Source organism: Empidonax traillii, unplaced genomic scaffold (genome assembly GCF_003031625.1).
Source record: "Empidonax traillii isolate 1590-97213 ecotype Southwest subspecies unplaced genomic scaffold, ASM303162v1 scaffold679:size546144, whole genome shotgun sequence".
NCBI lineage: Eukaryota > Metazoa > Chordata > Aves > Passeriformes > Tyrannidae > Empidonax > Empidonax traillii.
Genome location: NW_020955872.1, coordinates 284,579 through 311,869, shown reverse-complemented (window position 1 = coordinate 311,869; position 27,291 = coordinate 284,579). Strand labels below are relative to the sequence as shown.

General features: G+C 38.8%; 1 protein-coding gene across 3 annotated transcripts in view; it reads right to left on the bottom strand.

The window, feature by feature from the left end:
* Positions 1 to 27,291, bottom strand: part of ARHGAP6 (Rho GTPase activating protein 6) — a 321,793-nt gene that overhangs the window by 32,848 nt on the left and 261,654 nt on the right. For all 3 annotated transcript variants that reach the window (XM_027899620.1, XM_027899621.1, XM_027899622.1), the window contains exons 2-3: positions 26,085 to 26,244; positions 9,243 to 9,314 (exon numbers count right to left, since the gene is read on the bottom strand). In XM_027899620.1, the coding sequence (XP_027755421.1) occupies positions 9,243 to 9,314; positions 26,085 to 26,244 (232 nt within the window). The remainder of the gene's footprint in view (positions 1 to 9,242; positions 9,315 to 26,084; positions 26,245 to 27,291) is intronic.

Here is a 27,291-nt window from a genome sequence, read left to right as displayed (position 1 = left end):
ATATATAGTAAGTCCAGTGAAGTACTAGACTGCATAATAATAACAGTGCCAGGTTATTGTAGCCCATGATATCTAAATCCTGTCTCTAGTTGCATCACGCAAGGTATACCACACAGAATCTTGGACAATCACGTGGGAGCAGAAATAATTAAGATCTTCACTTCCACTGTAAGTGAAGTCGGGCACTTCTGGTTATTTCTATATGGTGCAGAGGGGCATCAGAAGCTCTGGCAGCATCATGTTGAGACTGGGAAGCCTAGCTGGACTGTGCCACAACTCTCTCTCATGTTTCAGAGCCCTTCCACAGGCTTCTCTCTCGTAAGTGTTGGAGGGCACCAGAGTCAAGGAGTACCACTATGTGCAGGGGTTTCATTACAGTTCAGGAGAGTATGCACCTACCTGTACTGACAGCTAGTAAGTACATTCACTATTCAGACTAAGTCTTCAAGGATAATGGTTTTAAATATACACAAGAACTATACTGTTTTAAATACTGATAAGACTAAACCTGTTCAATAGTGGTGTATCAGAATAAAAATACTGATAAAGTATTTTTTTTGTAACAGTACAAAAATATACAAGGATGTATAGAAATACAGGAAAACAAATGTTTCAATTCACAAAAAGACAATCCCGTCCTGCATCAATATAACTGTAATGTACAAAACCAGCATATACTTCAGGTCTCTAAAATGCTTAAATATTTCAGAAAATAATAAAACGTTTTACAGTGAATCAGCCAACAACTGTGAATCAGACCTTTCTGAGACTAGCAGAACCAAAACCATTGGAACAGACCTCCAACTAGAACTGGTTTGTGCTCAAATAGAATGAAAAAAATAGTTATTGGTGCTATTCATCCTAGTGAAAATGGGTGCAACATCTACTAGGTTTCAGCTTCAGAACTGCTCGTATCAGGAATAAGTAAAACAGCAGAGATTAAAACCTTTAAGTATAAAAAAAGGACCCATAAAAAAACAACTTACAAAGAGAAAAATGCTTATATACTCTGTTTCTCTTTTGCCCCATCATGTAAACAATTAAAGGTCAAAGTTCCTCCTGGAATTTTAAGTCTGATTATGTCTTTGATGATATTTTCAAATTTTATCTAGACTTGCAATATCATTAAGATTATAGTAAGGTATTGAAAATAGGTTATTTTATGAATCTTGACTGAGTTCACTAATAGTCTAATCACACTAAAGAAATAAGAGTCCATTGTTCCGATTTAGTGAGAAGCATTCCTGCTCTTTAGAAGTACAAAATCTTAAAACACCAACTAGCTTTGGTGTCCAGACAAAACTAAATCAGGAAGCAGAGCCTCATATATCAAGCAAGTCTGGAGGTGACCTGTGAGTATAATGACATCCAAAACCATCTGCATTTAATTTAGGATGAGAAAGAATATCATCACACGGATATCAGGCAATGTGAGGATTGTCAGCTCCAGGAGTCCCTCCTGTACCCAGCAGAGTGTGTCTACAAAATTATGAGAGTACTAGTATTAGATTACTGTTCTGAATTATCTTCTCAGTGAATATTTAAGATGACAAATTTGAAACACACATATGTAACATGCCTCCCCTCCTGGCTGTCTAACCATGTGCTTGTTATACTCCCAGGACCCCTTTTTATTTGTCCTTCCACAAAATCTCCTGAGAAAAGCCACTGAGCCAAATGAAATTATGAACACAAAATATTTCTCTGGTTTGGACCAGAGCCACTTGTGCTTCAAACTAGGAGAGGACAGCAATATTTAGTTCATGTGATGCCCATGCTGGTGCCATTGATCCTACAGCACTAGCATCAATTGGGGCAAGATCAGCAGAAGATGAGATCTCAACAGTGCTTCATTAAAAGAATTTCACTACAACGACCTTTTCCCTGACTTCATTATGTGAAGACTGATATTTTGAGGTAGGTGTTGCCCCTCCTTGGAAATTCTCAGGTGTGGGATTCCAGGTTTTTGACTGCCCTTGCTCAACATAGAAAGGACAGAGAAAGGACACTGGAGCTCTACTCCAGGACGCTCTGCTGTAGGCCTCCTCAGAGGACATGAACTGCTTCCTGGATTTCTCAGTGCCTGGCAGAGATGGGGAACTGGACGAAAACCAACTGGCTGATTTTCAGACTAAATACAGATGGATGTGGTGCTGGCTGGCAGTGGTAATTACATTAAAGAGTTGGCAAACCCATTAACTTTTTGCTCATTTGTTGAAATTGAGAGAATCAGCTGGCCCTTCCACAGACTGGCAACAGCCCCAAGTTCCCACCGAAATATGTGTGTGTGTGCGTGCGCTGTGGTGGTGGGGAGTATGTCCTACCCACCACTCTTCAGAAGCATTCAATCCCAACAACTTTCTTGTTGGACAGGTAATTAGAGTCAATGTTAGCCCTTCCGACATTTCAGACTCATTAAAAATGAAGAGTTGTGGCCATGCAAAGTAATTAGCAACACACTGATGGAGGAGAAAGGGCACTAACTCAGACACAAGAGGCATAGTTTTGAGACTCTGGTCTCACCATCAATGTAAAAGTACCAACTGCCTCTTTACAGCTGTAGGCTGGGGAACCTCACTGTTGGAGAGGTTTCATTTATATGAAGAAATGTTCCTTAGAGCAGTGGCTCAAACTTTGGTCTGTTGTAAATATACTAAGTGAGCGCCAAAGCTACTAAGTCAGTTACTCTCTGTAAACCCAACAAAAATTTGATCACTTATTCAATTAGGAGAATGGCCAGCTTAAAAAGAAATTTTGCAGAAAGCACCATATAAAATGTGAAACAACCTGGCAGACAGGGCAATTAGCTTGGAAATGCAGACTTATATCCTTAGCCAGCAGCAATTTTGATACACTTCGGTTTTCAGTGTTTACAGGCAAAGGAGACAATTTACTATTTTGGAGAAGTGCATAATTTCTCTTACCAGAAAGTCAATCTCACAGCTGAGACCAGCTTCTTAACAAAATTTTGATTGAATCTGGTATGTTCCTGTAACTGGTAAATCAGCATTTTCTAATAAAAAGCAGCATGTCACAGAAAAACTCCTAGCCAGATCAAATAAGAGTTTCAGTGATCCCACATCCTTTTCTTTGCTAACCAAATTATATTATACAGGATGCTGACCCATACAGTTAGAGCTTACCTGACCTCATGTTACCCTATCCAAGTACAGTTTAAAAGACTCCTCTGAAGTTTCAGCTGGTGAAAACTGTGATTTCCATCCCACAAAATATATCAGTCTACTAAGAACCAGTGAGGTCTATATTCTAGATTCTAAGGAGTCTTTCAATGCTAATAAAGTGAACAGCAACTTCTATTAGTCTCCTTAGCACTTTGGGTTTTGTCTTAAGTACATCTTAAGTGCTAGTTTTGGTCTGCTAAAATCCTTGTGACCAAGATGTACTAAGGTGCTTGTACCACCCCTATTTAAATGGTAGAAATAGAGTGAGAGAGAGATCAGAGAACAACATGCCTTAAAAGGGATATTCAAAGGGGATATTGAAATATCCTCTTTAAAAAGGATATTTAAGTAATTTTCCCCAGCTAGCCAGACTGGGTAACTCAGTTTTGCTAACTGAAATTCATTACTTCGGATCTGTGGAGACAATGATGGAAGCAGAAAACAAGGAAAATAGAAACCTCAGTCCATAAGGGGAACAGCAAAAGTCCTTCCATCTCAAGGTTCGTCAAAACCCATAGTGACTCCAGGAGACCTGAGACAAGACAATGTTCTCAGCATCGGTTCTGTGGCTGGCTAAAAATCTTTTCTCCAGCTACTCACTTCTGTGGCTGAAAAATCTCATCTCTAGCTACTCAGAGCTCACTGACCTGCAAGGACTGATTTAAGGCCCTCCAAATTAATTATGCTTTTTCTGTGGGGAGGTGTGGATTTCTTTAAGTAAAATTAAGAGATTCTTTGGTCCTTTAGTTGGCCTCAGTACAAAACATGACATATGGTGCTTAAAAACACCTTCTGTGTTCCTAGAGAGCATAAGAAACATTTTCAAAGTTTTTTCAAAAGCGTGGTGGGGTGCTGGAAAGGCTTGGAAAAAAAACATTTCTGATAAACCATAATAAAAACCAAACTTCATTTATTCTGCTCTCTCCTTAGGCTGTGCCAAGGCACATGGACATCATGATAGGCTGAAGAACAAATGCAAACATTAAGAAATACATCCTAATTTACTGAGCATAGATGGGAAGTAAACACAGAAGACATTTTCAAGAATTTTAAGCTAAAGAAAAATCAAATATCTACTGCTGGATTTGTATACACCACAGAGTTACCATGAAGGCCTTTTCTCAGGAAGTCCAGCATACACAGCACCTCTGCTAAGATGCCACAGATGAACTTGCTGAATATTTACATTCCACACAGAAACATCAGCAAAAGCAATGATTCTCAGCTGCTCAACCAATCACATAACAAGTGATTATTATTTCCCAGCATGTCTCTTCTTTCACCTGTAGTGTTTACTGGAACCAAAGCAAAATGGACCTGTTCTACTGATAAAATCTTCCAGGATGAACAACTTCTGGGAAGCATCTCTCTTTGGAATGCCTGTGTGTACTTTAAAAGTGGGCATGCCTACGCTGATACCCACATCACTGGCAGGAGATAGACAAAAGACTGCTTCTGCTGCCGTCAAAATTAGTAGTGGATTCGTAAGGAAATAGTATCCAGCTGACAGCATGCATAGCATCCTGAGAATTTCTTATTCTAAGCAGCATGAACATATTACTGCTCCTCCACCCTGAGTACTGTCTGTCAGCAGCTAAAGCAATTGTTTGGAGACATATGTAGACTGCAAGTCATGATGGCCATTACTAACAAGGAGGCTGGGTAGAGTAAAGCCAAAACACTTGAATGATGGAAGCTGAAAATATTGCTTAAACATCTGAGTGGAGTGCTGTTCTCCTGTTTAGTCTGTTTACATCCAGTAAGTGTTGCTATATCCTGCTTCGGTGAGTCACTCAGAGATGTAAAAACAATTGAAAAAAACCCACTTGTTTTAGAATTTGTCCCCTTTTAATGATAGGATGACAGATGCCAAAAATTACAAAATAAAGATATGAAACTCATTTAAAGTGCATTGAATTCTACTTTAGTATCTTCATTGGCCTTCAAAAATCTAATAGTTTGCTGAAACGCTCACTTAACAGATAGACAGGTTGACTGACTGATCCATCTAAATAAAACATGAAGTTCAGAGAGTAAAAATCCCACAGATTGGACTAAGTCCTAAAATACAAGTGATTAAATCTCCAAACAGTCCTAGAGAAAATGAGTACTATTTCTTCCGGTTATGCCTTTTAAGTATAGACACCTGGTGGTGTAAGGTGAAGAAGAACAGTCTTGGGCACAAATTGGCAAGAGGTGGTACCTCTCCAGAGAGAGCAACCCCAGAAGTCTGCACCCTGGGATGGTTCAGTGTATGTCAGTGCTAAAGGAGAGGGTTTGTCAGGCAAGACCTGCAGCGAGGCCTCCATCATGCATCCCTGGTAATCAGCAGAGTGGCCCTTTTTTCCACCTCTGTAGCTTCCTGTGCCAGGCACATCTCTGTTATCTTTGGCTGCAGCCCACACACACAATCACATGGTGCTGCATGATTGTCAGGATTAACCTTCAGGAGTCTATCTTTACAAAAGAAGACTTTACAGGTGGCACATACTCCAGACAGGAGCAAACACACGGCCCCCTCAGCTGTTACTTGTCCTGGTATGTGGGGGCTCCCAAGCTGGGGTACAGAAAACTCAAAATGTTTGAAATTAATTAAATACTCTTCCAACTGCAACTGTGCTTGCAAAAGTGATGCTGAATGGATGGAAATGAACTCTGCATTAAAGTAGCTGCATCTCCTCTGTATGAAGTATCTGGAAATCAGCTTTCTTGCTTCCCCCTCCGACGTACTGTGGCCTGGTCTTGTTTTCTTCTTACAACAGTGCAGCTGGACTATTTACTATAAAAGCCCACCACAGAACTCCAAAAAGAAAGAGAAGGAAGGCATTCCTTTCACACATGAGAACTAGGGACCTGCCCAGGTGGGTAAGTGTGTGCTCCCAGTCTTTTTTGTGAGCACATCCATAGTGAGGGGTGTTTGTTTTCGACTGGTTGCACAGAAATGGAAGGTACTCTCTTGATAAAACAAGTAGTAGAAATGCTTATTAAAAAACTCAACATGGAACAGCCCAGGATAATAATTTCATCTTGCCGTGACACACATGCAGAGGAATGTTTACTCTGACTTCAGGTGACACGGAGACAACTGCTCAGGGAAGATGGGGGGGCTCAATTGTGAATGTGGTAGGCTCATCCTTATGGAGGACTAGTAGCACAAGGCCTTATATTTTTCTTTGCAGAGCCAGCTCATCACCTGAAAGGTGGGTGATGCTGTCCCTCCTAACTCCTGAGGCTGGGAGAGATGCTGGAGCTGCTGATTCCCACAGGAAAATGGCAACCTTTCAACCACTGTGCCAGGCTTATGGCCCACACGGCACAGTCCAGCACCACCCTGGTTATTCATCCCCTCTGCTGTCACGTGTTAAGAGTCTTCTCAGCGAGTACCTGAGTGGCAGATGATCTTTAATAACTCAGAAGGACACAGAAAAGTACACCAGAACCAACAATGGCCAGAAAACCTAAGAAGTAGGATGCCATGTGGTGCTACTCAGGCTATTTTTGCCTAACATTTGCTGTTGGCAACAAATAAGAGTGAACATGGCTTTCTTTTCACTCTGCTGACATAACCTGCTCAGAATTCGATTACTTCCAATTTCGTGGACCCTTACTGACTAACCCAAGTTCTTCCTGAAGGAAGGAGAGAAATATAGTTTCAGCTGCTTGAGAAGTGCTGGGGTGTTTTCCTTTCAAAGCGTGCTCCTGTAATATTTCATAAATTGAGAGAGCATGTAAGACATCTCTAAAACTGAGAATAAGGCAGTGAGAGATGGGAGAAAAAGGATAAAAGCAGAGCGGTATATGTTTGAAAGACTTGTATTTCAAACAAGAAGTAAAAAAGGATTTAAAATTAGGAGAATCAACATAGCGATTTCTAAAAATGCCTGGTATAGTTAAGCAGAAGGTATGAGAAAGGCTGAAAATGAGGAATGTAAATATAAAGAAATATAAAGACAAATATAAACAAGGATAAGTACAAAGTGCTGACCTTCACTGTGGGCAACTAGTGAGCCTTAAAAGGCAAAGTGCACTCAGAATACCCTTTGGAATAAAACCAGGATGTATATCCCCAAAGCTACAAACTGAACAGAGTATAAATGCTCCCATGCAAATAGACAGAAAAGAAAATCCCTGACCAGAAGTGTAATAGTATAAAATTATATTATCTGGAAGTGCTCAACCAATGTAGCTAAATTATTAGAAAGAGAAGTCAGTGTGGTTGTAAGAAAATTACAAAAGAATACAAGGCAATGTAAGAAAAATGATTGTTTGAAAGATCTCTGACAACAGAGAATTTAGAGGAATAAATATCAGCTCCGAGTTAAGCATTGTATCCATCACCAAAAGGATGCTGTCACTTCTCAGAGCACCACACCAAAGAGGCATTGGTGGAACTCTGAAAGTGCAATTGCAGAGATTCTCCAGCTTTGGGTGACACAGCAAAATCCTGGCTTTGGTGAATTACCAAAGCAATTTATCTTTGTTAAAATCTGCTACAGCAATGAAAAATATGAGAATAAAAAGTGAATATGTATTTAAACTCTCAAAAGAGCTTCTACAGAGAAAGTTTCAAAGGAAACTGACAAAGTTATGCTGCCCATAAGAGAGGAAAGATAAAAGCTCAGAAGAAAGAGCAGGATGTGGTTAGCCTTTTCTGATGCAGAAGAGCACCCCACAGGCTGCTATGAAGATCAGTATCTTGCAAATGCACTGAAAAGCAGGGAAGGTTTTGCAGAGAACTATGCTGCTTTGCACTTTTAACTGCATGGATGATTAAGGAAAAATATAGCAACATAATGACTGCTTAATTACAGTGTAGCCAAATGTAATGCATTAACAGGAGCAGTAAAAAAGTTGATTTTTCCCCAAAGGGGACTGTAAAATGATTGAACCTCTTTCTTAAAGACTCCTTCTGCATGTGGGCTCAGTCCTCCATCAAGTGATCTTGTAAGAAATAAAAAGTTTGGCACTTCCAATGCAACATAGGCGGTCATTGTATTTATCCAAACAAATGTGTCAGGGGACATTCAATTTTAGAAAGATTAATGCAAATATTTTCCATAACCTGTTTTAAATCAAGAAAAGAATGATCACATACTTGAAGTCACGAAACAAATAAAAATTAAAAGAAAAATACTTTCTTCTTGACAAATATCTAAAGTGATTTTAAAATTCCACTGAAAAAATGAACATCCCCATTTCAAAGTTCCATCCTTCTGCCAAATCAGAATAAAAGTGATAGCATCAGAGTAACCAGATCACTTCTCTTGTCATAAATTTGTGCATTTGGGTGTGTGTTTGCGAAACCAGGATATCAATACTGTGTCATCATACCATTTTTCCAGAATGTTTTTCCACAAGGGAACCAGAATTAGATGCACAATTACCTACATACAGAAAACTGCAATTTCACAGACACTTTTCAGTGTCTCAGTATTTAGATTTAGTTCAAATGGCTCCAAATTACAGGTCAAGTTCAGGTCTTGGATTAGGACCCAGCCCATAAAGCTGATTAGTGTCCAAACAAAAGAGTACAACCGTATCTGCAAATCCATGTCACATGGACTTTATTAAAATCCAACTGATCAGTAGCACCAAAGCATTTATGTATTTTAAACAATGGCCATTTTCCTAAGGTTAAAGAAAGAAAAGCAAACTAACTGGCTTGCTTGGGCAGTGCTGGGTTCACAGGTTCATGTGCTTTGTAAACTGAAAGAGGAGAGTGCAAATGCAGGTAAATAACTGGATCATGTTATGCAGACCACACTCTGCACTGGATGGTGAAAACAGGGAGAGAGAAAAATGGAGAAAAGATGCAGTGCTTTAACCCTTCCTTTTCTCCCAGAACAACAAAAAAAAAAATCTTTCTGTTGAAGAAATATGGGTTATACTAAAATCAAACAGAAAAGATAAAACATATTTTTCAGCTTGAAAATAAATACCTAGGCAGTGCATCAAGGTCAGCAACGTTCTCCTACTCCAAAAAGTATATGTTTAAGACTAAAGAAATCTCATAGGGAAAACTAAGACCTGATCACCAAGTATGTACTTATTTTATTTTACCTTTGTCTCTGTTCTTCTCCTTTCCTAAAGAGTCCAGTTTCTTTCTTAATGATTTCTTCCTCTTCTGTCCATCTGTAAGAAGCAAGAAAAAAAAATAAAAAAAGGAAGTAAATGAAGGAAAAAAACACTGAACAATATGCTGCACAAGCTGTAGGAACATGGAGTGAGAAGGTCACAGCACTTGGAATCAGGAAGGGTGTGGGACATATTTCACAAAGGCTAGGGACTGTCACAGTCCCTTAATGAAGAACAAAGCATTTGGCTTTGGTCACCCAAATGCTGAGGCTGCATGGGGGAACTAAAATGTGCTGGGCACATCTACCCATGCATGGTCACCTAATTTTGAAGCCTTAATAATGGAGGTTCATTGCTGGATGCTCTTGACAGCAAGGTATCATAAACCTAAAAAATACTGGTTAGCCTTCAACCATGATCATAAGATTGTGATTCAGGTGTGGAGCTGAAGGTAGTATTTGGAAAGGGAGGGTTACTAAACCTCCAGGATAAAGTTCTGCATACCAGTCATTGACCACCTTCACATGATGCATCTGATCTGAACTCACTCTGGGAGCTTGCAGTTTGGTTCAGCATGTCCAGATTGGTTCAGATGGATTAGAGTCTCAGAGAAATTATTGTTCTGATAGCCTATTTATCATCCAAGTTTTCACTAAGGTATTAAGGGCCAAAGTTTTCAAGCAATAGTGGAGGCAGGTTGGTTCTTGAAATGATTATGTCAAAAGGCTGGCTATCATTATTTCCTTCAGCAGAAAAGTCAACAAAAAAGCGTTTTATTTATTAGATATCAACAAATACCAGGGATTAAGACGTGGGCCTGCTTTAACTTGTACCTTTTAAATTTTTTAAGTTCCAAAGCAATATAAAGGGTCCAACATAGGGAGTAATACTGTAGCATAGACACCACTTCAGATGGAAGTTAATGAATATGTACCCTTTCCTTGGCGGTTTTGTAACATGGCAAAAACTCAAAAATGAACACACCGTATCTGTTTCATTTTTAGGTCAAGAAGGTCACCAAATAATCTGTCTCAACACATTTTTCTGGTTATATAAACCAGTGTATTAAGTGGTCTTTTACAGTAAGGAACATATCACAGAGGAGTGAAGTGGATCTTGGTTATGAACTCTCATCTTTGCAATTAGGGGTCATGAGAGAACATAAGCCATTTTCCCATACTTTTCCCTCAACTTGTACTAAAAACCAACCCAGAACTACTCAACATACTACTCAAAAGACAGCTCAACAAACTATGACTTTTTTATAGCCAGTTAATATTCTTTTAACTTAAAATTAACATTTTTTTTACTTTTTGTAACAGTGGTTTGATCAACTCCACTTGCACACTTGCAATCTGTATTTATTTACAGCATACCACAGAATCATTAGGGTTGGAAGGGATCTCTGGAGATCATCTAGTCAAACTCCCCTGCCAAGGCAGGATCAGCTATAGCAGGTAACACAGGAACATGTCCAGGTAGGAATTTCTGAATTTTTGAATGTCTTCAGAGAAAGAGACTCCACGACCTCCCTGGGTAGCCTGTTCCAGCTTCTGCCACCCCTAGTGTACTTAAGTTCTTCCTCATGTTGAGGTGGAACTTCTGTGTTTTAGTTTATGGCCTTTACATCTTGTCCTGTTTCTGGGCACTCTTTTCTTCTGAAAAGAGCCTGGCACCATCCTCTTGGCACCCACCTCTCAGATAACTGTATGTATTGATCAGATGCCCTCTTGGTCTTCTCAGGACTGAACAGGTCCAGCTCCCACGGTCTCTCCTCATAAGAGAAATGCTCCAGACCCCAATTAATCTTTATGGCCTCTGCTGGACCCTCTCCAGTAGTTCTTCATCTTTCTTGTACTGAGGAGCCCAGGACTGGACACAGTACTCCACATGTGGCCTTACTAGGGTCAGGTAGAGGGGGAGGATCACCTTCCACAACCTTCTGGCCACACTCTTCCTGATGGACCCAAGGATATCGTGGGCCCTCCTGGCCGCAGGGGCTCCCAGCACTCACTGGATTATAATACTCGGGGTAGAATTCTCATGTGCTGGTTAAGTTAATTCCCTTTTTTTGCACCTGCTCCAGTGAGAAAATATCGCTCTGAAATAACGCTGACTAGATGGATAAGGTATTCCAGATAAGAGTTCAGCAATAGAATGGTAGTAATTCATTGCCTGATATGGTCTATGATTAGATTTTCCTTTTTCTTAGCTACATGACAAGGTTATGACTCAAAGTCATACTTTGATTGATTAATATGCCCAGTCTTTTCACACCTTCTGATATTTCCTGTTGCTAAGATTGAGTTTATAAGAGAAATTCTTTTACCTCTTGGCAATATGAATAGTCAGTAGCCTGCTTACATACACCTGACAGTACAGCTTGTTTTCATAAGGTTCCCTACTACCATTGTGTTCTGGCTTCACAGATATAAAATAATTTTCAAATTCTTTATCATGTTATAAATTTGAATTACTGCTTCACAGTAGCATTTTGATAAATGACTTCGATTTCTTTGGAGTCACAGAGCCTTATTCTCCAAAGACAAATTTATTGATATTCTGACATCCCACTAAAGTCTACTGAGACGTAAAAAATGAGAAATTTGATGTAAAATACATTGTTTTGCTACAATCATTTACATTTACAGTTTACTCCATGGCAAGGGAAAAGAGCACATGAAAATAAGACTGAGAGGAATCTCAGTGAAAAGCTGAAATTTAGGAGATCTGCCAAGAGGTCTGAGGCCAGTTCAAATTTTCCTCCTCCCTAGCAAAATACATGATAAATTAGAGTCTATACTCTGCAAAGATAAATATGTTTTGAAATGACTTTGGAATCAAGGTACATCAGGCATGAACACTGCTGAAATATTCATAACATGCTCAAAGACTTTTGCAATTCTAGCAGTTTTACACATATTAAATGACCCCAATTCACAGTAACAATGTTTAGTATTTATTAACTGCAGTGTGTTTTGAGAATATAATTAATAACCAAAGCATTTTTGGGAAACAGGCAAGGCACTATTACCCATACTTAATATCAATTGTACATTTTTAAATTAATTAGCAAATATTTATGCAAAATAGTCTTGTATCAGTCCAAAGTACTATTAGATATCAACTCCTATTTTAATTTCCAGTTTGGAAATGTTTAAACCACAAAGTGATAAAAGCTGTAGGGGTTTTATCCAGCCTTTTGTGTATATAATTATCACTTCATGTCTTCTTTCTGTAGATCAATTATGCACTTCTTCTCCAACAGACTCCACTGAAGAATATTAGCAAGACAAAAGAAACACTTGGAAGACAACAGCTGTCAAAATGAAGGAAGCTGCATTTTTTTTTTCTTTGCTAACCCTTACTGTTTTTCCCAAAGGACACCTGTGCAGGCAGCTGTGCAGATCAGTTTGTTTTTCAGAAATGGACTTGATCTGTTCAATACTTACTAATTTATATGTTTGCTGCATTTTTCACTGCAAGGCATACATTACTCCCTGGGCATCTATATATTAAGACTAGCACAATGAATATTTAAAAGACCGAGAGTCTATAACTGAACTCCTGAGTGCACATTAAATTGCTATGTGACCTGTTTTTTCAAAGTGGTGAGGACTTCCAGGTTCAGTTAATGCCAAGAAGACTTTTCTATTTAAAAAATTAGGTCATCTTTTTAGGACTTTGTTAGTGAACCACACAGCCTACAGAATACAGGAGTATTTTTACTGATCTACTGACTTTTGACAAGAATTGAGAAGTTTGACTTCTGAGATTATTAAAGTTTTGATATTTTGAGTTAAGGATGACATTCACCTGCAGTGTCCACTAACACCATTTCATTAGCAGTTACACTATCAAACCCCAGATTTTCTACAGACCATTTCAAGGCCTAAATCTCTCTTTATGTGAGACCACGGTTCGACAAATGAGGCACCAAGAAGTCATTTTCATGATGAGGATATATAAATTTCAGCTTTGACAATTAAAACCAAAAAAAAAAAAAAAAAAAAAAAAAAAAAAAAAAAAAAAAAAAAAAAAAAAAAAAAGAGGAAAGAGAACTTAGACAACTTTGTATATCTTTTTAATGCTCGTGTTCTGATGCTTTTCACAAGACCACCTACCAACACCTTATATGACTCAAAAAGAGAGAAGACTGAATCATGTTATTATTTATTTCCAGTAATTCTTCATTCAATTTATATTTATGGAAATCAACATTGGAAGGTAGAGGTGTTGCTCAACATAAGCTAAAGAATCACAAATTAGGTATGGGGAATTAGCTCAAAATGATGCAGTTAGTGGCATACCTAAAGTTAATGTTTAGGAACTGGCCATCAGTTTCATATTATGTCATGTAATAGTCAATATACTGTGAAATCATAATCCAATATCTTTTTCATAATTAACATAATATATAGTAAAAAAGTACAACAGCATCTGAGCTTTATACATAATTTTTGGGACACTATTACAGTATTAGGCTTCAGATAATCAATATCTGAATATTGATCAAATATTTGAATACTCCATCAAATGTGCTTGAAGTGAACTTGTAAAAAAATAGGATTCTTCAGCACTTTCTTTACTTACATGTCGGTTGGTAGACTACCTGTAAGAATGGATGTTCCTTTTGGATACATGCAAGGATACATTATTAATCAAAAAAAAAATTCATAAATTCATACAGATCCTTTAAACTATTTTAATTTAATGGGGTTTTTACATAAGAGATGATCTGCTGCTTACAGGGTTGTAGAGCAAAGGGAACTCCCCTCTCCATCTACTGGCAACTTTCTGTGTTTAAGAGAAATGTTTCTTATCCACTGAGGGCAGAAAGTTGTCATATTCTACAATTAAGGGTTATTTTCACACAGTATAAACAGAGGAGTTGTGTGAGAGATTATCATCAGACCCATAGCTCAACTACCGAAACCAATAAAAAAGCTGACATTGTGAGATTTCTAAAATACATTTTCATAGTAATTCTATTGATGGCCATTTTCCACTAGTAGCCACTAGTAATTGGATCTAACTGCCTTTAAAGAAAAAAAAAAAAGAACATATCTTTTAAGAGTGCAATCAATTTTGTCTTGAAAATTACTACCAATGGCACCTCAAAGCACCAAGTGTGGCCTTTCTTGGGCAGTTGTTGGTTCTCTTCACTCACAGAGAGCAATGTACTTCCCAAGTGCCAGTCTCTCACAGCCAGCCTGTGAGCTGTCAAGCTGCACGACACTGTGTGCAGTTTCCCTGACCTGTGCAATACTGCAAGTAATCGACCATCTCAGAGAGAAAACACTTCTAAATTCTGTTGACAGAGCACAATAAAGACAAGACTGCACTTCATTCACCAACAGTTGCAGTGTGTTTGTGGTTGAATTAGCTTCCTTGGGTCACTATACAAAGCAAATTTGCTTCTGAAGACACACTTGGAGCTGCTCTGCTGAAGAAAAGGCTGCTGATTTTACTTAGCCATTTCTGTGACTATAAATGTCCATCTTGAAATATTTATTTATATAAACTTGTTGAAATGCCCTGTCCCCATGCAGTAACTACCAAAGCACTGCCACCTGCAACAAAGACGGAAGATAAAAAAATCTCAACCAGAGAAACAGGAGTTAGAGATTTTGGCACCTAAAGCAATACGAACCAGGAAAGGTATTTCTTATCACTGTCTTTCTTTCTTTTACCTGATCTCAACCATGCATATAAAAGATCTCCATCAGTGATGTAGATCATTATATTAATTCAGAAGCCTTGGACTTATCATCCTGTTTTTCCTTACGGTCTACGTTGCTCTCTTTATTTCACTTTGACTTAAATCAGCACTTCTTCGTGCTTGTCAGCCAGCAGCTGAAGGAAAAAAACCCATATTCATTCAAGAGTCTATCTCATCTGCAGCCATAACCTTTCAGATGGCAGCTGGCTCACCTATGTTCACCTCACCCCACAGAGTCATGTTCAGACTGCTCATCACCAGCACCACAAACACAACAGAGGCAGCTTTCCCCTTAAATGCTGCTTCCTCTGATGCAGCAAACAAGTTTCAGCACTCCCCTCTCTGGGAAGTTCCTGATGAATGCGCTTGCTTGCTTCATTACCTACATTAGTGCAGGACTTCCTGTGTCATAAGAAATCCCAAGCCATAGTAATCTAATAAAATACTATTAAAACCCCCAAACAACCAACCTAATCAAAACCCCAACCTCTAACCCCCAATAAAATCCTTAAAAAAAAACCTCTGAGAGAGTGGGACAGATATTTTGATGAACCACATGCCTTGCGTCAATACTGGAAGCAAAAAATGTGTCTAGGCATACTGAAATTAGAAGGGAACCACTCCTTCTATCCTTCAGGGCATATTTGCTATATTGACACTGATGACAGGATTCATGAAATAGTAATGTCAAGTAGGAGGTGTAAGACAAAATACAGACACTACTTTTTCACATTATAGCAGTATCCACAGTGTGACAGGTGCTTCCCTAAACTCAAAAGGTAGGCAACTTCCAGACTCAAATAGACTGTGGAACATCAGGGCCCTTGCTGCTGCCCTTTTCTCTAAGTGGAAGACACTCAGAAATCATAATGATGGGCAGAGGCTTAAAAGCTTTGAGAAGGACTGAACAACATTTCCTTCTTGGAGTGCTTTCATAATTGATGAATAAACTGTCAACACTAAAACAGGTCCAAAACTGTCTACACTAATACATGAAAACAACTACAGTCAATGAAAATATTTTAGATGTACTGAAAAAAATTCAAAACACCAAACAGGAGCCTTGATGCTATAATCTGAGATAGGAAAACTACAAATAACAGCTCTAAAACTGCCTTCAGCCCACTGTGGGCAGGGGAAAATTGACTGTCCCCTGGCATCAATAACCTAAATAAAAAGCAATCTTATCATATGGATGGAATAGAGTAGTTTGCTGCTATTGGTAGTCAAAATATAATCTTATCTTGATTTGATAAGGAGAATTACCTTTAATCCCCACAGTACAGGGTGGTCTCGGAGCAGAACACTGCGAGCACGGAACTGGCACTGGACTTCCTGTGTATCAATAAAGTGTTTTGCACGCCTGTACTGGCAGGTGAAGCAGCAACCAAGTTTCTTTACATCTCACTCAGATCTTCCCCCCTCCCCGGTTGCTCTCAGTGTGAACAGTGGTTGAGCTCTTCAAATGAAGAAGAAATTCCCCTCACTCAGGAATTCAGGAGTTCCACCAGTGGTCACAGACATGGTTCACAGTATCCAGGTCTAATTAAACCAGTCCACAATACTCCTACTCAGAGCATTGATGAACAAATTAAATGAGAGAGAAGCCCTCAGCACAAGGAAGTGAAATCACACTGCAATAGGTCTCTCCCTGGACAGGCTGGTGGCCCAAATAACTGAGACACTATTCCTTTGAAAACCACAACCAATGGAGCTTCTTTCTAATAATGTCTCTTTGTAATAGTTACTTGTTCTTTGTATCATCGATCATCTAGCTTACAGACTTTTTTATTAATAAACAGGAACAGGTGTTGAAAATGTAAACCACACAGATAAAAGACATGAGGAGCTCTGCAGAGAACTTGGGTCAACTTCCTGCACAGAAATAGAGTCACATGGACATTTGTCTAATCTATTCTTAAAAACCATCATCATGAGATTAGGTCTTCATTAAATCTCGAGGTAGCCTTTTCAGTGTAAAAGTCTAATACAGAGATAGATAGATAGATAGATAGATAGATAGATAGATAGATAGATAGATAGATAGATAGATAGATAGATAGATATAGTACCACAGCTCTGATAAAATAAACCTATCTGGAGTCCCTTTATCTTTTCTAATTAGTATTTAGAGACTACACTTCTGACACCAACCACAACAACTCCACTTAAATAATGCCTTTGAAAAAACTACAGAAAACTTTTCTACCTAAGGCAAGAAGAAATCATCAGGAATACTTCCCTCATGCATTTTTGAAAGGAACAAAACACACAAGATAACAGAAATAAGGCAAATTTTCAAATGAAATTTTTAAATAAGTATACCAGAAGAATACACATTATACTCCTGTTATATGATGGCAAAGCTCTGCCAAAAGGCAAGTAGAACATGGAAATTAGTAGGCTGCAATTCAGTACTCTGCATAAAGGTTCAAAAGCTTTTCACGTGGGATATATTTATTGGTATTTATTCTTTGGCTTTGAACCATAATAAAGCACAAATTCTTAAGTCACTATAGAATAACCAGACAGTTATGTGGATTATTTGCAAAGCACAGAAGAGTCTAGTTGAGCATTCAGAATCAAAGGTACTACATCAAGTACTAAAGACAAATTTGGCAGGACACAACCAAGAATACCTCTATTACACTAGTGTTCTCACAAAGATTTAGGGAAAAAAATCAAATACACCTAATTTTGCAAAATATTTTAGAGTCTCTGTATACTTTGCTTGCCAACACTGGTTCTCTCAGCCACGCATCTCAACCTTTCAGTAGAGCCAATGGTCATGAGTAATGTTTTTAAATGAAAGCTGAGATTTCTACATGTTACACTAATACAGACAAAATACCAAATATATTTATATATATTTTAAATCAATAGTTATTTCAAGTGTACTACTAAGGAAATGACAATAGATAGGATCTTTTTTGTCTCAGAAATAATTTCTAAGTTCAATGGGACTTATCATCAAATATATATATATATATATATATGCAGCAGTCTCTGGATCTGAATTTTTAAGTGCAGTACCCCAAATTCACAGTCAGCATCTAAATAAGCAACTACCCTAACAGTGAAGAACTCTGGTCATGACTCCACCTCCAGTAACTCTCTCACAACATTTGTATATGGAAATGCAGATTGTAGTATTTCCCTATTTATCTTAGGAATTTCAGCAAGACCTCTTCCCTTCATTGTGAAGGAAACTGAAAGACTCCTGCCTATCCTGCCCAACTGAGCTCCACAGCAAAGCATTCCTTCAACATCCATCCCTACCCCCATTCCCTTTCTCCCCCTTTACAAAATACACCTATACAATAGGTAGATTTTCAAAAGTTATACAAATCTTTCTTTTAAATGTGCTCATTTTTCCACTCATTTTAGAAATGCACTCATTTTTCCATGTTTATATTTAGCAGTGCCATTTTCTCCTTCTGTTCTATGTTCATATAGCACTGAAGAAAATGCGTGCTGCTTCTCAACCAAAGCTCCCAGCTATTTACCAAAATACTGTTTAGTAAAAAGATAAATGTTTTTGTTTGTAGTGAGTTTTGTAATGAGTAAAACCATTTGCTTTTAAACCTATTAGCTTGTCTTTAACTGACGAAATAGATAAGTTGAATAAAGTTTCCCTGATGTAAACAGACAAGTAAAACCTGCTATGTCATATAAGAAAATCTTGGAAATTTATTTGCTGAGCACTGTGCAGTGTTCTATTAAAAAAATATCTCATAGCAAAAACTAAAAAAGGAACAGGGCTACAAACATTTTTAAGTTTTGAAGATAATAAATTATTTCTCCTGTTCCAATGTTGGAAAAATGACGTTATTGCAAGCTCCATGTATTTCCATTTTGTTCTTGTCTCAACAGTCACAAAAAGTTGAATTGGAAAAAAAGAATAACAATGAAAAATTTCAGCAAATTTCCTTACCGGGAGAAAAAAAAAAAAAAAAAGAAGTTTTTTATTTGCTTTCTTATCTCTCTGCCTGGAAAAGCTCCCGTCACCTTCACTTTGAAAAATGCCTGAGTAGCAGAGTGCAAGGCTGTGTCTTATAACCTCTACCCTGTAGCAGCTGGGACTTCTCCAGGATTAAAACTTTAAGTCAATTTTCTTTTTTTTTTTTTTTTTCCAGACTGAGACAGATTGGGTTTTGTTTTCCTGGGAAGGAGAAAAAAAAAATCCTTGAAAAAATACATGTTTCCATGAAAAATTTGAATTGGAGGGCACAGGAGGGAAGTTTCAATCTGAAAATCAGAAAGATAAACAGTTTTTATCTCTGATGAGTCTGATACAGTATATCCAAGACTTACCAACACAGCTTAAAGGAGCAGAATTTATCTCAGCCTTAGTTGTCTTAAATACAATCTTCATGAACACTGCTATATTGAAAGAAAATCCATGGGGCCACAGGACCATGTTAGAGACAATATTTATATGAGAACAAATAGCAGAGGTTGACATTAACAGGGATGGGAATAAGCCTCTTCACTTAAAAGATATACTGATGCCAACTCAAAAGCATCCAGTCTGTAAGCCCATAGCTCTACAATGTATATACTACAGTTTACTTAGAGGTTTTCCACTGCTGCAACAGCCTATAAAGTATATAACATGGTCAGTGATTAAAAACAATGAGCAGTTTGGAGCCCTCACAAAAATGCAAGCCCAGATAAAAATCATAGTCACTCTCGGTGTTAAGGAAAATGAATCAAGAAATACAATGGCGAGTAATGTAAGCAAAAAACAGATCCAAAGAACTACTCCCTGCCAAAATAAACAAAAAGCAGAGAATGTGTAACTCTGAATTCCCATTTCTATTCAGAGCTTAACTGGAATGTACTGGGGGCAAAGTGCACAAATGAACAGTAAAAATTCAGAAAGCTCAACTGTGTTGTCTTTCATTTCAGAGACAGGGTTGTCTCAGCTCTCACTCTGTAATCATACACTTATCCGGCCCTGTTCCTTCAAATTTACCCCTCAAGTTGTACAGGAGACTACTGTGCCCTCACTACTCTGTCAGTGATTTTTTTCCCCCCCCTAACTACTAATCTGAACCTCCCCTGATGCAGCTTGAGGCCATTTCCTCTTGCCCTTCACTTGAGATATGGCAGAAGAGACCAACCCCCACCTCACTACAACCTCCTTTCAGGTAGCTGCAGAGAGCAATGAGGTCTCCCCTGAGACTCCTCCAGACTAAACAACCCCACCTCCCTCAGCTGCTCCTCATAGGACTGACTTACTCTCCAGACCCTTCAGCAGCTTCGCTGCCCTTCTCTGGACACGCTCCAGCACTGCAGTGGTTGAAGTGAGGAGCCCAGAACTGGACAAAGGACTTGAGGTGCAGCCTCACCAGTGCCGAGTATAGAGGGACAAACACTTTCCTTGTCCTGCTGGCCACACTATTCCTGATAAAGGCCAAAATGCCATTGGCCTAGTTGGCCACTGTTGGCTCATATAAAGCTGGCTGTCAACCAGCAATCCCAAAACTATGATGAAAAGCATAGGAATAACAAAGACAACTGGGCTCAGTAGGATGTGGTTATCACACCATTTTAATGCCAGCAGAGAGGAGGAGGAGCTGGCTCTGTGGCAGATGGTAGCCACAGGACACACAGCTGTAGGGAACTGGGCCTGAAAAGTTCCCAGATCCTACCTGTTCCTCCTGCATCCACACCCCTGTACTGTCCTTCCCTTCCAACACGTGAGTTTTCAAACAAATGAGAAATCAGAATATGAGAAATCCAGCTCCAATAGTTCAATCTGTACAAGCAAGAAGCAAACAGGCAGAATTGCAGACCTAAATATCTGTTGAGTATCCTATTTGATCTTTATTTTCATTGCAATACCCTGCCATTTAGCATGAACCCGTATATACAAGTCTTTGGTCAGCTTACAGTCTGATGAGTTTAATCATGTGCTAAATCAGCTCTAAAACAATTCCATATAGTACTTTTGGGGACTTTCATGGGATGATCAAGCTTTCAGTAACAATTCAGCTACAGTGTATCTACTTGTCTCAACACTGGTAGTACCTATGCATTTTTCCTGCTTCGCTAGTAGATAATTTTCACAACAAATGTGAAATTTCAGTGTCTACAGATGCTTCAGAACATAGGCCATGTAGATCAAACCATTTGCAGATAGTACTTATTACCTAGTGATTCCCACTCATCTTCTCTTTTTCTATGGTACTATTTATAAACGAGTCATTATTCCTAATTATGTGTGTATCTCCCTCTTATTTATCTTCTTAACAAGTGACCACCAAAAGCAGCTCAGCCACATATGGTTGCATGTCTCACTGGTAAATGCACACCTACTTAAGCAATATTCAAAATTAGTAACAGGCTTTCCCCCCTCCCCACCCCTCATTTATTCTCTCTCTCCCCACAACTCCTCCAGCTCCACTGCAAAGCTGAGATGACAGCAGCATATCCTGCTGGAAACTGGCAAGAATGTGAGAAGTCACTCTCTCTTCTCGTGAAAACTGTGACTCTGACCCCTAAATCCCATTCAAGCCCCTACACCAACAGGTCACAACATACCTTAAAACCCAGCCAGATGCTTGAGGAGTTGAATTAGGCTTGAGGCCCTAATTCCTCATTTGCTCTAACTCATAAGGTCCTAGAATTGCCTACCAGTGCTTCCAAACACAGGTGTAGTGAAGTGGGACAGGACTGTGAAAGAGAGTTATAAATAAACCTCATTCAATAACCGCTCTACTCAAGAGATACCTGGAGCCAATGAACAAAAGAAAATTAGCTCCTCTCCAGCTCTGATCCCAGTTTTACTCCATAAAAGCCACATGACTTGATTTACCACTTTTTTTGTGAAGATCTGCTCTAAAAGATTAGTTTTTCTCACTACTTGTGCACCATGACACACAAAGACCCGAAATGTCACCAAAATGTAAGCATACCTAAAGTGAATTCCATCACCTTTGTTTTCTCCTATTATAAAAAGAAGATTTACTCCCCTAAAAGGAGAAAAAACACAGTATGTTCTAAACGGGAACTGTAAAGGAGAATCACCAGAATGGTGTTGTGCCATTCAAAACATCAGACACTAAATTAAAAATCTTGCACAGAGTAACTGTATTGGTAAAGAAACTGTGTAATACTCTGCCTGGAAATGCCAGCATCCTCTTGCAACTTAACACATTAACCCAGAGATGATAAATGATTCTTGGTCCAGTTTCTGGTGGCAAATGCAGAAGTGATATGGGAGCGAAAAAGATGATGATTACAGAACCTGAATACATGAGGCAGAAAAATGAAAACAAGAAGCATCAGAATGAGAACCTGAAGCATCTCTATCACACATATAAAAATACTAACTCTTAATCAATTTGAATGCTTTCTAATTACCTACTGCAGTGCAATTGTAGCATATTTGAAATGACATGCTGGTTAAAGAAATTCCTGTGGGAGGTGGTCCCTTCTCTGCGACCACAGGATATTTTACTAGGAGATGTTAGTGACATTCTTTGTTAATGGTAATGGCTGCAATACAGTGAAGGAGAGGGATTATCTATGAGTTCCTCTACAAGTGTGAGAATAGCCAGATATGTCCTGGAAGTGTTAACTGCACTTGCTGTGACAAAGGGGTCTTCTGAGCATGGGAGGACCAAAATATTATGAAGAAGCAACCAGTAACAACATCACTGCGGTTGTAAAGATAAGGCAGATGCTCCTGCACTCTGACTTAAGTTCCACACAAGCACGTTTGGAGCAAACACTTTTTACCAAAGAACAATAAATTTCTTACTTTTCGTAGTACCCATGCCAGTAATTGTAAATATTCAAATGCCTGCAGGAAGAAAATTCTTTCTTAATTTTCCAATACATAAATTGTTCCACTAACCTCTATTCATGAATAGTTTCATATGGCATTTTCTGATGCAGAAGAGAGTTGCAGAGTACACCTGTCATTTTTCTGGATTTCTCCAGACCTAGAGAGCTCCTCCAACTCTCTCAAACAGACAGTTCTACATCTCACTGCTGTGGGTTTGGCTTTTTAAACAGAAAATGTTTAACAGCCTTCAGTCTGTTCTTAACTTGAGGCACAAATGGCTGTGACAGAATTTGATTTTATTTGTATTCCTGCATGCTAAAGTGCCCAAGCCAGTTTCACACTGATAAAACTTGAAATTCTCTATTTACACAGTCCTGTGATGTTAGCAGATCGAGTGGATGGTCACCTGTAATTTCTTACTATATGTTTTCATTCCCCACCACTCAAAAATGATAGGTACATGAGGTGGACTTCAGAGTGTCTCTGCAGAGAGCCTAAACCAATCTGTAATAATTTAAGAATATAGCAGATTCTTACTCTCCTATCAAAGTAACAGCACACATGTAGCATGATGGACCGATAGTATGATTATTGTATTTACCTACTGCAAAATATTATTTATGCCCATTGTCAAAATTGGTGACAGACTTAGAAACAGGACGGACAGTTAAAAACTAGATGTACCTTCACTTCTTTCAATAGATGTACTACAACATTTTAAAATTCAATTGCAGTGGCTTTTCCTTCACCCTCCATACCTTAGGACAGAAAAATTCATAATCCAGTCATTCAAAGCAAGAATGCATATGTGAAATGATTTACTTCTTATCAATAATCTCACCGGTACCTCTAACCTGAAGAGCAGAACTGAATATTTCCCATTCAAACTGAACCAAAAGATACATGAAATGATGGGGCTATCAGTAGAGATAAATCAGGAGCCCAGAGTTCCTTACTTTTTGTGAAATACCTTTTATTTTAAGATGTTTAACAAGAATTTATATTCTTATTTAGTTTTTATACTTAAAATTATACTTTTCAGACTCAATATATCTAAAATTAATTTCATGTTATACATTTATCCATGTACATGTGTGCTGTGAAAATAAAAACTGTTCTTGTGCTTGATTCAAACCTGAAAGATTCCCCAGATGGTTGGCTTTTCATGGCAGTACCAGGACGAAACAGCAAGAAGAACACCAAAGTAGTACTCACTCTTCACAGCTCCAAGTTTTTGAACATGGCTCAATGCCCAGAGGGAGACGGGTGACAAGTGGTGTCCCTCAGGGCACCACACTGGGACAAACACTGCCTGACATCTTCATCAATGACACAGACAGTGACACTAAGTGCACCCTCAGAAAATCTGCAGCTGACACACCTGAGGGATGTGTTGCCATCAGAAGAGACCTGGACAAGCTCGAGAAGTGGGCCCATGGGAACCCAATGAGGTACTGCACCTGGATCTGGACAGCCACCATACAGGCTGGAGCTGAATGGATTTGAAGTAGCCCTAATGAGAAGGACTTGGGGATGCTGGTGTATGAGAAGCTGGACATGAGCTGACAATGTGTGCTCCCAGCCCAGAAATCCAACCACATCCTAGGCTGCATCAAAAGTAGCATGGCCAGCAGGTTGAGGGACATGATTCTGTCCAGCTGCGTCCAGCCATGGGGTTCCCAGCACAGGAAAGACATGGACCTGTTGGAGTAGGTCCAGAGGAGGGTCACAAAAATGATCAGTGAGCTTGAGCACTTCTACAGAGACAGGCTGACAGGGTTGGGGTTGTTCAGCTCAGAGAGAGAAGACTTCGGGGAGAACTCACTGCAACCTTTTAGTAATGAGAGGGGGCTTATAAGAAAGATGGGAACAGACTTTTTAGTAGGGTCTGTTGCAACAGGACAAGGGATAATGTTTTTAAACCAAAAGAGGGTAGATTTAGACTAGGTATTTAGACTAGGGGTGTGTATATATATATATATACATATAGATAGGGGAGTTAGACTAGATGACTTTTAAGGTACCTTCCAAACTAAGCTATTCTATGATTCTATGAATATGTATACTCTATTATCTTGGATGGTATTACCTCTAAATGAGTATCTTCATCTCCCACTGGAATTGCCCATGGCAGTTCAGATTGTCAGAAGTTATTGCAGTGCCCTTAGTGATCCAGTTCCTCCTATGAATATCCTGTAATATTGTTGTCCTACCGATTAAATGTTTTTTGAGGCACCAGGGGAGCTGGTGGAGCTTGAAGAAGTTGATTAAATCCATCTCACTACAAACTGATGCCTTCCTGTAATTGGTAAGCTGGACTTTGTTGGTTTTGGCAGGACTTTTCTGCAGATGCTGAAAATCTGATGAATACACACGCCTGTCTCTTTCATATTTGTTCTTTCCCACACCATTATTTTCACAGACTGCAGGACTTTTTTCCTGCTTAACTTTGACTCATTAGAAAACTGGTCTTGTGGCCTGACTCTGTATTTGCTACCACAAAGCACCTCTGCTCACAGCCAAAGGTGAGAATTCAGTGATCCCTTGATATTCCTTACATGAGTATATAACTGCAAAGAAACAACAGGAAAGGCAGATTTGCAGATGCCTGCACAACAGTTGTCTTTGCTATGCTTGATCTCCAGCCTACAGGAAACAACAGAAACTTTCTCATTAGTTTTAGTGAGATTTATATCTCTTCCATAGTAACCTAAGCACACATTCTGCATCAGGATTCTGATAGCTGACCTTCTCCTTTTCAATTAACTTCCTTTTTCCTAAAAGTTCAATGTTTTATGCTGAAAATTAACTTGTTTTCTAGGCAATAAACGCCACTGTCTTTAGGAAAACTTGGGTAGGATTCATCTTATTTAATGTAAATATCTTCACTGTCTGTCTGAACTAGTGATACTTGGCTTCCTTCATACACCACACAATACAGAGTGAAAATGTCACTTTTATGGTATTATCTACTTTACCTGCATAGAGCTTTACTTCTGGATGTCAAGAAATGCAGGAAAAGCCTTTTACCTCAACTGAGTATCAAGACATCCTAGGATGAATAGGTCTGATTTAGATTATCTACCCTGTAGACATCTGTCTTTGATCAGATGATCCCACCCCCAGGTGGCCCGAATTGGACACAGCAGACAAACAACTTTACTCATCACTTTTACACAGTGACCACGTTTAAGCAAAACTGAAACAGAAGACAATATCTGTGGAGTAAAAAAATCTAGTGTTTATTGCTGTGATATGAAATCAGTGGCTTAGCAATCTAAATAGAGACAGTTTATCAAGCCCTTACCTTTGGGGATAGTAATCTGACAGCCCAGGTCACAGTCCTGCTGTAACTGATAAAAAGCCACTTCCTGCAGCCGAGCACGCTCCAGCTCCGAGAGGCTTTGAACGGGAACTGACTTCAGCCGAACACTGCGCCCTGACATGCTGTTCCAAGTGAAATCACCCTACAGGAAACCAAATGGAAAAATATGAAGCATCATATGGTATGCACTGTTTAATAAACAGAACCATCTCTTTTACTGCTAGAAAAAAATAACACAGGTTCTTCGTACTAAAATGCCATTTTCTTGGACACTTCTAACCTTTCAAATATCTTTGTTTTCCCTAGAGCAGCATTCCTTAAAAAGGATACAGACATACAAAACAAGAAGTCAATTCTGTCTGAAACCATTTAATCGAGTATTGTTGCAAAAACATTAGGATTCCAGTGAGAAAAGCACAAAGCAGGGGAAAATAAAAAAGAAAAAGAAAACCCCAAACAACCTTTGTCAGCTTTTCCCAGTTTGCTTTCTTTGTACAGTATTTGATCACTTGATCATCACTTCATTCCTTTCCTCACACTGTCAGTCAGAGATGCAGATTTCCACAGCTCCATGGACAACACAAATCTTATCACCCTCAACTTGCTAATCCCACTCCACCAGACTGTTCAGACAGAACCCTGGCAGAGCCTCTTTTCTGACACATCCCATCCCCTCCTTATGACGATACTGTGTTTAGAATACGATCGACTAAAGGACATGTTTTTGAAGAGCTGTAATAACAACGTGTGTGTTAACATTTATAAAGGAAAACAGCATAAGATATGCTACATCTCTGCAAGGTACCAATTATTCTCAGAAAGCAAACAAAAAGCTTTAGCTGTTCTATCTCCCACCTGCGAGAACACATACAAAAAACTATTCTTTGAGTATTTGGCTTGGGTCAGAGAAGTAATCATTACTCAAAGAGAAGAGCAAGCACAAAGACAAGCTTAAAGGCTGACAATTAACTTCAAGCAAGACTTTCAGAATTCATCAAAGTATCATCAAAGAGTACACATTAGCACTATAGGGAAAGAAAGAAAAATTTGTTTTTCATTCTATCCGTGTTAAAAAATAAGCATGAGTCTTGTCAGTAAGTATAACCTGATGCACCTGTAGATAATGAAAAGCTCTGATGTACATCTGCTTGGCTGTAACAACAAACCCACCAACCTGCCTTTCATCACA